General features: G+C 44.5%; 1 protein-coding gene and 1 long non-coding RNA gene across 2 annotated transcripts in view; both read right to left on the reverse strand.

Moving 5' to 3' along the window:
- SNX30 (sorting nexin family member 30) overlaps positions 1-4,401 on the reverse strand; it is a 49,715-nt gene extending 45,314 nt beyond the window's left edge. The window contains exon 1 of the mRNA XM_086770960.1: positions 4,064-4,401. Within this exon, the coding sequence (XP_086627086.1) occupies positions 4,064-4,225 (162 nt within the window). The 5' untranslated portion in view covers positions 4,226-4,401. The remainder of the gene's footprint in view (positions 1-4,063) is intronic.
- Positions 4,402-7,750: 3,349 nt separating this feature from the next.
- LOC147596385 (uncharacterized) lies at positions 7,751-9,109 on the reverse strand. Its single transcript, XR_015261393.1, has 2 exons — positions 8,982-9,109; positions 7,751-7,954 (listed from the first exon to the last, which is right to left on the reverse strand). It is a non-coding gene; the product is annotated as an uncharacterized LOC147596385 (long non-coding RNA).
- Between the last annotated feature and the right edge of the window lie 3,088 nt (positions 9,110-12,197).

Genomic DNA, 12,197 nt, shown 5'->3' on the forward strand with positions numbered 1-12,197 from the left:
AAAAGCTGAACAGGTTATAGCTGGCCACAAGTACAGTACCAGGTAGTCAGAGATGTCAGAAAGGGAGGCTGAGACCTAGGATAAGTGGACCACAGCTAGAGGACAGTGGGAATAAGCCATACAGAACATTAATTCTGCACAGCCTGGAACTTTCAGCACTTAGCAGCATGCAATTAAATCTGCACAGCCTCAGTGGGACTGCATCCTGAGACTTACACTTCTACAACCATGTGGGTACAATCACACAGCAGAATGCCATCTACTTCTCACCCCTGCTCCAAACCCAGTAACCCATTAATAATGCCTTTTCTCCCCAGTGTCAAAGTGTTTGTCCTAGTAGACAGAGCAGATCCGCTACTGAAAGTAACACACTAGTGAACTGGAGCCAAGTAGTCACATGCAAGTAGAACCTCCTTTTTTTTTTAGAAAGAAAAAAAAAGGAGAGAAATCTACACTGACACTTCCCCATTTGTCTTAACTTCCTCTGCACGGGATCTGCTCTGAAAAACAGATCTCCATTAGCTTGCATGCCTTCCAAAAGCTCTGTAAGAGAGCAAGACCTCAGTTTTACAGCTAAGTCTGCAATGGACCCCGCCAGGCATCCTGAGGGATTGTTTCTCCCTGCATGTTTCCCTGTGAACTGACTCCTTATGCAGCGGCTAGCAAAGGTAAAGAGAGAATAAGCTCAAAAAAGCTGATGGTGGTCAGGTATCAGGACAAACAATGTTTTATGCAATTAGATTTGAACGGGACAGAAAGATCTTTCTATAAAGATCTGGCCAATACAGAAACACTTCAGAGACAGGAATGTACAACTCAAGTGTTTCATGTTTGCTGCAGAATCACTGTGAAAGCCATGTACTTGGCCAGAAGTGTCCATTTCATTTACGAGGTTAGATGCTGCTCAGAAGTTAAGGTTTCTTGGCTCCTAAAACAGCTCTCTCCTACAAGTCAGGATGAAGAAGCTATTTCAGACAATGAAAGCTCTCCAGCCATCTTCATAAGATTCAGAAAACCTCAGACTAGTGTACTTAGAGGGCTTCAGAACCAGGCAAGCCACAGAAAACAGCACAGGTTTTCCTTCCCTTTCCCGTGACCTACTGCTCTAGTAGCACTAGCCACCACAGCAACCAAAGGTTTATAAGACTTCAAAGTTAGACAGGGTCGAAGCTGCTACATTACTCCCATCTTTGAATCAAAACCCAACAGGAGACACGCAGGCAGTGTTCCGCTCCTCCAGGTTCCTTTGACTCAGGATAAAGTAGTGTTCTTACTCGGTGCCTTCAATAAAAGAAGGGAAAGCATGCTTTAACGAATGCAAAGCAGTGACAGCAGAGGTTCAACCACTTCAGGCTGCACATCTGTAGCAGTGGAAATTTAAGCATCGCTTTATGGGAAAATCACTTCCCTTACTTCTGCACTTTATCCCCTCAGAGAGTTTCAGTCTTAGATACTTTTATCTTGCAGCAGTGTTTAGGAAGTATTTGCTCAGAGCAGGTAAGAAGAACCCAGAAAAAGCAAGTTATCCAGTACACGGTGATCGGTCAGCCATTGCCAATATCCGTCTGTCAGCAGGATGTCCTAGTACAGGACTGGTTATCAACAGCGATCCTTACAGAAGCTTACCAACTCAGAGCCACTTTTAAGCAGGAGACTTCAACCCAAACTTCTCCTGCAGTGCCAATCTCCACCAGACTCTCCAGAAATGCCCTTGGAAAGGGCAAGGGAGCAGACAAGCACAGCTCCTATTCAAGAATCAATAAAGAACTGCTGCAGAGCTTTCAGCCTGAATCAGACTTGAATACTGACCTCCCTCTGTTACCCAACTGTTGGAGCTATCCACACATTGTTAGTTGATTAGTGAACCAGCCTTTCAATAGATTAATGACCCACCACCAGAGATCAAGACCAAGAGACATATTAACCACCTAAAAGGCAGTTTACCTATTTACCTCCACTTACTTGCTTCTATAGACTAGTCAATACACAGTGCAAGCAGTTGAAGTTTACTATTGCCTTACAGTTAGGAACACCTGTTTGTTCACTGAAGTTTTTCCTGAGGCAGGAAAGTAGTCAGCTATTTTTTTCTTCCCAGTGCATCAGGTATTAAGAGGAAGAAGGCACATCCCCTCACATAGCAGAGCTGTTGGACTCTTCCCATCAGGAGGGTCAGACATTTGGCTTTTTCTGCTAATTCAGCTAGAAGGAAGGGGGAAAAAAAAAAAAAAAGAAAAAAAAAAAAGAAAAAAAAGCTGCTCTCTTCCTAGTGGAAATCCTTTTATTCTGCAAGGCTCAATACCCTCGTGCCATTTCCAGGTCAACCACAGAGTCTAAAAATCACTTACCTCAGCCCTTTTTAGCTCTGCCCTTTACAGTACTTCTGTGCTGCCAAGTGCCCAGAACAGGACAGTACTACATACAGGTATTACCAGAAGACGGGCTTCTCCTGTGTTGCTGGTGGAAAAACTGTGCAAGAACCTTCCTGCTGACAAGAAGTTAGCTGACCAGAGCTTAAGGCTAGTGAAGTACTTCTAGGTTATCAGGGATGCTGATACACTTTTCACACTCCTTAAAGCAGTAAAGCAGAGAGAAGCTTGCTTACGCTACAAAAGGAAAAAGCTCTTTAATATAGCTGAGGAAATAAGTTCTAGGCTGTCAGCCATTCCTCAGAACAGAGCTGCTCACCAGCCACACAGCAGTGTGGACAGGCAGTGCTAACAGTGAGTACAGTACTACCACTGCACTCCTGAGCTGCAAGAATACCCATGAAATGCAGCTGCCAACTCCTGTTGCTACAAACTGCTCAGACAGCAACCCAGTTACGCGAGTAAATCCAATCTACTATAGACAAAAAACTTTACAATTCCTACTCCCACCTTACTCACATACTCCCTTCTCTCAGAGGGCCATTAACTCTTTTGACAAGTTTCTTAGATGAAAGTGTACGTTCCCAGAGGGAAGGTAAGCCTGGCTTCTCACTTAAACAGTGGGCAAACATTCAAGGATAGCGCTCCTTACATGGGCAGGAACAAGTGCTGAATCTGTATAGCACAGTTACAGGGCAGCAGAAGGTGACACATGGAAGAGGCCAGACCACCTTGACTCACTCCCCTAGAGCAGGAAATGTATCAGGCCAGATACTGACCGCAGCTCCAGGGCTTCTGGAAACTACCATATCTGTCTTGCTCAGAAGCAGCTCACTCCATGCTCCCCAGGACAACAGCCACAGGAAGCACCTCCTGCCACCAGCAGCTCTGTAACACCTTGTACAACACACCATCTGGCCCAGAACTGCATATTGACAAGTTTCAAACTAGTATCACCTCTTGCATCTGGAAAATCCTACCTTAACATATTTCAGGAAGCCTGCCGACAGAGATACTAAGTCCTTGTAAGAGTAATTAACTTCTCAGCAGTGCTGTGCTGCCACTGCTGCTTTCACACTCAGGAATTCTCATATCCAGGCCCACACATGGGCAAGGCACTTCACAAAGCCCACTAGTGTCCCTGCAAGATCTAGGGAAGGGAAAGCAGGCAGATACTCCTGCAGCAGCATCCCTTCCGCATTACACACTGCTGTGAAGAAGCGAGCCAGGAGCTCAGCTCTGGAGAGCGCAGTCACAGACAAGCCCATGGCAAGCTCGGTGGTAAGGAAACAACGGCAGCTCCAAGCCTCCCCCGTGAGGGCTACAGGAAGGAGACGGCGAGGGAGTTGCAGCAATTCCTGAAGCTTTCAGGCCCATCTGTAGAGGGTGTGAGCCACAGGAAAATACAATCAGTAAAATCTTGCCTCTCGCACCCATTCCGGTGAGAGTGGGAACACTGGTGTCCTAGGTGGTCCCTCGCAGAGAGGGACACGATGCCTGCAGCCCCCACACCGGGTGCTTTCTCCCCCCGTGGGCAGCCCCGTGCTCTTGCAATAGATGTCAGCAGCGCCCAGGGCTTCATTTCCCCGCGGGGAGACAAGGATGTAGCCGGAGAAGGGGACGTGGCCGGGGACACACACACAGCCCTTCTCTCTCTATCCTCCAAAAGCGGAGACCCCCCTTTCCGCGGGCCATACCTTGTCGGCGATACTGCGGGGCAGGAGCAGGTCGGGGCTAGGGGTGAGCGCCGGCCCCATCTCCTCGCTACTGGACGTGGCCAGGGGATGCGGCATCTCCCGCAGCGACTTGGGCCCGGAGGACGGGAGGGGCTTGGGGGCGCCCGCCGCGCCGCCCGACATCGCGCCGGGACTGGGCAGGGACGGAGGGAAGGAGACAGCGGAGGCCGCGCCGCCTCGGCGGGGAGCTGCGGGGCCGGAGCCTGCCCGCCGCCGCGCTACGAGGAGGAGGAGGCGGCGAAGGAGGAGCGAGAGCAGCGCCTGCCCGAGCCGCCGCCCGCCCCTTTACAAAGCCCCATCCGCACCGCCTCCGCCTCCCCCCCGCCCGATCCGCGCCGCGCGGCGGCGGCCGCCGAGCTGCCTGCCCCGGGCCAACGGCGGAAGGTGCGGGGCCGCCCCAGCGCGGCGGCGGGCGCGGGCTCCGCCCCCAGCAGGCCCCGGGGGCGAAACTGGGGGGGGACAGGGATGGTGCCAGCCGCCACCCGCCCGGGCAGGCGGCTTGCCGGCAGCGGGCCCGCGCTGTGAGGCGCGGCCTCGCTATCGGGTCGCTAACGGCCGTGCGGGACAGCGGTTAAAGGGCCGAAAAGCAGAGCCAGCCCCCTCGGCTTTTCTGGGCTGAGTTCTCCGGCTTCTAACTGCGTTCACATGGGTGAAGGGAAACGCTGCAAAAACTGCGGGTGTCCAGGCAGGACGACAGCCCAGAGTGGCTAAAATGGCAGCCGGGTTCGGGAGGTGCCTGCCCCAGCCCCACCCGGCAGACCGGCCCAGCCAGACGGGCATGGGGACAGGGCTCTGCCTCGGGGACCCGGGGTTCGCCCTGGGCTGCCTCTACGCAAACTGCAGAAATAAGGCTTTCGGCGACTGTGACGTGTTTACTTTCACCGCACTGGAGATATTTCACATTTTTGTAGAATAATGTTTCATACTGGAGGTGCTTGGAATTCATTGCAAAGAATTCTTTTTCTATTTGAAAAAATTACTCTTAAAGAAGGTGCACTGAAAGTTTTACTCTGACCCTGCGCGGAAAGAATTTTTGTATTTTTTTCCAGGCAACCTTACATTCAGGCTTTCTTACATTTTTCTAAAATGAGCTGAAAGGTTATATAGAGTCCTGTTGAAACGATCCATGCCAATTTGTCTAAGAGCGTGTATCAATTACAAAAACCCAGTCATCTGTCCACAGTTAACAATGTGAAAAAAGTGTTGATGACTGCTGAATAATTAATACATAGGAGAAAAATCGTAGTCTGGTTAAGATATTCCCTGAGCAGATAAAGTGTCTACATTTGTCTGATAAATTATTCTTTGCGAATAATTTGCACAGCACTAATTGGATGTAATAGAGCAATATGCTATTGGGGGAAGAGATGGATCACTGCGAGACTGCCACAATCCCTTCCGGCTATATAGTGATACATAAAAATATGTGTAGAGAGACGTGACAAAACAGGACTTGGATGCTGTAAACATTTTTGCTCGGGTTTAACTTTTCCCAGGGGAGTACAGCCTGTTGAAGTTGAAAGGGGAGTGCTGCTACCTAAAGCTAACCTGGCAAGTTTTACAGGTGTCAGCACCAGGCACCGCGCAGCAGGGCAAACGTGGGAGTGCCACAGCGTGGACTTTGATAACAAAAAGAAATGCTATTTATCACAGGCAAAAACTGGGGGAAAAAACCCAATCCTTACTATAAATAACAAATTAATATTACATAATATTTGAACTCTGGTAACAATCAAAAGCCCCAACCAAGTTCCAGGTCCCAGTGCAAAAGAGGCTGTGAAATATGCCTTCTTCATTACACTTAGGAAACGACAGCCTATTTATCTATCAGGAAAAGGAAATAATACAAATTAGCCAGGATAAATGCCTACACCTCAGTCTGGACAGATACCCACCCCAGTATGGATACTCTTCTAGACTATCCAAATCTTATGTGGAAACTACTGTGATAAAGCAGCAGGCGGGTTTGTGTATCTGCTGCACTGCTCAGGAACCAGTTCCCGTCAGTTCTGTGGAAGTCCCTGTGTCAAAGACTTACCAAGAGCTCTTCCTGTCTTTTCCTGTAAGCATCCTCACCCAGCTGTGTTTCCTGCTCAGGCGTTTCTCCAAAGGAAGCCTGTCAGGGACGCTTACACCAGCACCATCAAAACTTGGAAACCTTCTAGCTCTGTGGAGGTACAAACAACCTTCTACTTGTTAAATCTGTTGTCCTCGTGGGCAGCGAACTGAGCAGAGACCTGCTGCATCCTTACAGCAAAGAAGACCAATGGTATCCAGGCTGCCTAAACAGCAAGCAGCACAGGCAGCAGATGGAAGGCAGGGTTTATCACTCTCTACTTGGCACTCATTAGCCCTCCTCAGAAATATGGTGTCCAGTTGTGGGCTCTTAATACAAGAAAGATACTGCTAAACTGGAGAAAGTTCAGAAGAGGGCACTGAGATGGCTGGTGACTGGAGCACTTGCCCCGCAAGCAGAAGCTGCAGGGACACAGCCTTTACAGCCTGAGGCCAACATGGCTTCAAGAGCACTTAATTGCAGCTCCCAGTACCCCATAGGGAGGGGATGCAAAAGATGGTGGAGCTGGGCTCTTCACAGTAGTGCATAGCAAGAGGACAAGAGACAAAGGACATAAATTGAAACAGGAAATTCCTGTTAGGAATTAGGGTGTTAGGAAGAACTTTTTCCCCCTGAGGACAGCCAAGCAGCGGAACAACAAGTTGCAGAGAGAGGTTGTGCAGTCTCCACCCTTGGAGATTTTCGAGACGGTCTGGTCTGATCTTACGTCTGACTCTCCTTTAAGCAAGAGATTGGACCAGGTCCCTATCTCCCTTCCAGCCTCGGTGATTCAGCGATTCAGATAATGTTTGTTGCTATGGAGGTTATATGGCTAGTTTCTGAAATGATGTGAGGTGACCTCTCAATTTTCCTGCATATAAGGATGATGTTCCAAGCTCCAGTGATTCACTTACTGGTCTAGCTCCCTGTGAATACTGTATGTACAGGCAATCTATGCCTCTTTGTTTACTAATCACATTTATCAGTGTTACCTAGATGATTTCTGCTTGGAGGTGAAACATGTAATCCTTAGTCTTTTCATCTTACACAATCTACTTAGAAACATTTCCAAATAACTAACTGGAACAGGAATGCAGGAATATTTGTGTGCCTGTGAATACAAGCAAGCTGAAGTCTGGTTGGAAAAAGTGCAGAGGACATTAGTAGAAGGACTTTTATCCAGGAAAATAGACAAACCTGGTGATTATTATGGTGATACTCCTAAATTCTGACTATGATAGTTATGTTTAAATTTCAGAATTCCAACACTATAGCATGCTATAAAGTAAAAATGGTTAACTGTTCAGCAGGTCTCTTTCCTTTATTGATCCCTCGGTCACTTCGATATAAATGTTTACTACAACTGATTTCTAACAATAACATGCATTTTGTGAAACCAAATGGACAGGGTATCTGTAAATCTCTTAAGGACTGAAGACAGATGTTTATCTTCCTCTCATTTCAGGCAGTACTAAGTCTGTAAATACCAGTATAGGCAGCAGTCTAGGTTTAACAATTATATATACCTTCAGTAGCAGATGGGAACTTCTCATACTGAGAACCAGAAGAGTGCAAAAATAATAAATCATATCTCAAAATATACAAAACTTACTTTAAATTTGTAATCTGAAAAATCTGTATAACTGGCTGGCCTTTTCTTTGCCATTTTCTCTGCAAGTTCATATCACAGACTGAGTTGTGTTTTTAGCTTCCTCTTCAGTCATGAGAGAAACACTTCTAAAATTTTTTTAACATGGAAGATGACAATCTTATATACTTGATTTTAAGAGCTGGACCTTCAAAAAGACAGAAGATAAAGCATTTTAATACTTGCATTTGAAAAATTAGAGTTTGGAGCAAATTCTTGTACCCTGATTAGAACTAGTCACACATTACCAACCGAGGCCATAAACAACTACAAATCTTTTGTGCATGAAACAAAACAGAAAAAAATGTACGCTATGTAGCTTAATTCTGCTAAGAAATTATGAGTGATTAAAAACATGGTAATGTTCCATTCTGCAGTTCCTACTCCATACCACCAACTATGGTGATACAATTTTATTACTGTAATATTTTCCTTGACTTTTTAATGGATAGTTTTCTTTTTGTTAAACATTGACCAAGCTAAGACCAATCAGCACATGAAATATGCAACCAGCAGAACAAAATACACAACAACAAACAAAATGAGTGACTGGCTGAAGAGAGACTGCTATTCAATGCCCACCTCGTAACCCAAGTTAACCTGAAAAAACTGTCATGCTCTCCTAGCAAAATCCTCACTATTTATTATGCTTACATCATTTCAGCTGAGAAAGAAGATACAACAGAGTAGATATGCAAATAATACTAACTGGGCAAGAAGATAAATGGTCAATTCGAGGATCAAGAATCTTACCAGTTCAAGACAAAGGTCACCGGTTTCACGTGTTTTTTACTGAAGAAAATAGTTCTGCCTCTGTATCACTGAAATGAAAGTCCTACAAGCTACCTCTCTGGATTGCTAACAGGACAAATAGAGAGAGGAAGGATCTACAGGTTGCTTTCTCATCCTTCCTTTTCAGTGATACTCTTGCACCTCCATTAAGGCAGTTTCAGTTCAGTACTCGCATGACTTCATATTACTTCTGCTGTTTAGCTCTATTTTCTCAACCAGGGATGATATAATTAAGCATCTCTGGCACCAACTGGAGACCATTCTGTGTATGCTGCATCTCCTGTCATTTTTACTAAGGGTGGGACATTGGCCAGCGTAAGCAAGAACAGGAATTTTGAAGAGATACGGTGCAGTGCTATTGAGTTGCATTATGTACGACATACCTGCTGTTGTTGGTACAGAAGCAGTTTGGTGATGGGTTCTGAGATCCGGGTGCTTTCTCTATTGCCTGTCTAAATCCTCTAAAAAAGATCATTTTCTTATTTAATATAACTCCTAATTTTAAAATAAGTTGTCAGATGTTACAGACAACAGCAATACAATATTAGATGGCGAAGTAATTTTCTTCAAAGCAAGCATTGGAGCAACTCCTTAATAATAATGGAAAGTCACCTGTAGGAAAACTGATTTACAAATTTAAAGATAGGCAGCAACAGTGGTTTACTGCTGTTCTGATCTGGAGTGCCAGGTACTTCAAGTAATACCACTCAGGATGTTTTTATAATGGCAGATGGCTTTGTAAGTGCTCAGTCTGAGCCTGAAAAGGGCTCTCGGTTGTTTTGTAACATTCTTTTTGTAATGCATCTTCATCTTCTTCTTCAGCTAATGAGACATAAAATGGCAATAGAGTTTTCAATGAATAGCAGGAGGCTAACTTGAGGTTGAATTTATTTACTAGACCAGACATGTAAAACCCACCTGCTTTTCATCAAGTATTCTATTTAAAGCCTAAATTATAGGATTCTTCTCTATAGCACACTCCAGACAGTACAGGCAACAAGAGAATAAGGTAGGCTGGAGGCCACCCCAGCCAGACTGTCAGGCTTGGCTGGTTTGCCAGGCAAAACTTTTTTTTTTTGCCAGGCAGTAAAAGCTTTTTTTCCCCACTGTCGACAGCCTCCCTTTGACCACTTTATCTTTTTGCCCCTGTACTCTGCCCGGAGAGGATAACGTTTGTGTCTGTCTGCACATAAGCACATAAGAAACTAGTATAAAACAAGACCATTTGACAGGATGTAAAAAAATTAAAATCCATCTATCTTTTTTAAAAAAGGTCGTTCCTTCCCTATGCTACTACAGGTCATGTCTTGTACTGCAGAGATTTAAGAGAGCAGGCTTTTGACCCCACCTAGCTGAATCTTACGCACCTGCTTGCTGACTGTTGTACAGGGATGGGATCACTTTCAAGTCAAGAGCACTGTTCATACACAGATTTAAGCTAATGGGTAAGCTTTTGCTGCATCAAAGGCCTTCAAAGCCGTCAAATTTGATGGGGAAGCAATAAACAGGACTGTGGGAAGACAGGGCACTTGTGATAGAAAGCGGAAGTCTGTGCTAAATGGCTATCAAACGAAAAATCAGAAGTGCAACCATGGAGAAAGACTACAAGTATGGATATAGTATCTTGAAGCAATTGGATATAAAAAAAAGTAACCCAGCTAAAATGTTTAAAGACTCTTCAAAACATTCTAATTTCTTTGTTTGTTTGGAGAATTTTTTTTGGTGACATGCATAATAAATATGGAAGTAAAAGGAAGTGTTTAGAATGGATCTGTATGAGTAGCACTGCCAGCTGGAAACAACAGCAGTGTTCTGGAAGATCTTGTCTCAAGCCAAGGTGTCATCCCGCACAGCCAATTTTCACTTAGGCAAGAAAGTAAAAAAAATAATAAATCACTGTTTTACCTCAGCTTTGTAAACCGTAGTTAATAGAACCGTCCACGGCAATTCTGAAATACTGCAGTTTATGATCATTCAGTATCCCATCCAATTTAACTCAGCTTTTGTTTGTTCAGTGAAGTACACAGCACCCTCTGCACCAAGAGGACAAGAACAGGCAGCCTGAAAACCAGCATTGTATTGGCTTAAGAAGCAGCATGGCCAGATTTGTGAGGCAATGTTCAGGAAAAGTCTTTTTTTAAACTGAAGATTTTGTAATAGCTTTCCAATAGACACACTATAAATGCTGTATTTCATAATTTTTTTTATTTGATTACGGTGAACAAGAAGGACAAATTTCAGGGGCAATGCAAGTATTTTGATACAGGAGAGGTTGGACTCCATTCCTTTTAAGGGCCACATTCCTTCCTGTTTCTACAGCCCAAGGAGGAAATTAATTTACTGATATGAAACTCCTCCCAAAGCCAAATAATCATTTGACTTGAGGCAGGACCTTGTTTTTGTAGAGATGCTCAAAGTTACTACTATGATAAATTTTCATCAGGCTTGTACAGACCTGCAGAATCCCAACATTACTGCAGCTCAGTTTCCTTGCTGATGACTCCCTCTCCTTGAACTCCTGCCTCTTCCTTTTCTACCTTCCTTCCTCGATCCGGAGCCAAGGACCTCTGTCAGCTGTTTAATTCTTCTTACCCGTGTTAGCTGTGTCAAAGAAGAGCTCAGCAATTATGCCTGTCTGTCTCAAACTGCAGCTTTTCAGAATCACATCCTCAGTACTGGCATGACAATGCAGAGAAATGCACCAAGTAGGATTATTAGCTTGGGGCACTGCACTGCTCTTCACTCACAATGCTTCTCAGCAGTTAAGGATTACAAGAGACATGTCTGGGTAAAACAGACTGTAGATCATCCAAGAGAGGATAATTAAAAGGAAATAAAATAGCACATATGACAGTTCTCAAGGCACAATAAGAAATTACAAAAATGAAAAAAAAACCAAACAAACCAAAACATCAACTCTATCAGCAGCTCACCCAAAGAGAAGAGTTGAAAATAATGCCGTATGCAGGAAAAGCAGCAATATTTGCTTTCCACAGTATTAATTAAGGCAGCTTTAAAGCAAACAGAAAACTCCCTAAGATTGTCAGATGTTTGCTGGTTGCTCAGGTGCTGGTTTGGGTTTTCATTAACACATACAAACACACAGGGACTAATTTTACCAGACAAACAATCTGGGTGACCAAATTGTAAATCTGGACCTTACAAGTCTCTAGACTTTGTTCAGTTTTACAATTTTCACACTTAGGGAGGCTCTGAAAAGTAAGTATAAATGCATGGACAGACAGCATATTTGGTTAGCAACACATTTCTTATCTCACAAGATTTGTATGCATCATACTAATGCACACTTAATTAATCAATTGTTACAGATACTGACAGGATTTCTATACATTCTGTACACTCTCAGAAATGTAATTTATTCCTGCATCATATACTATAGCTGGCTGCAGCAGAAGATCTTAAAAAAAATTGTTAATTGCCTTCAACAGTTATGTATATACTTGGTTGTCCAAGGCAGCTTTAGACTAGTGTGGTGGCATTTAGCCCTGTGTACCTGTGTACCCTGTGTACATTCTTACCAATATAAATAATTTCATCATAACTAAACCAAGTTTTTAATAAGCTCTTTTTCCACTTCA

The sequence above is a fragment of the Chlamydotis macqueenii genome, chromosome Z (genome assembly GCF_036417535.1).
Source record: "Chlamydotis macqueenii isolate bChlMac1 chromosome Z, bChlMac1.mat, whole genome shotgun sequence".
In the NCBI taxonomy this organism is placed as follows: Eukaryota; Metazoa; Chordata; class Aves; order Otidiformes; family Otididae; genus Chlamydotis; species Chlamydotis macqueenii.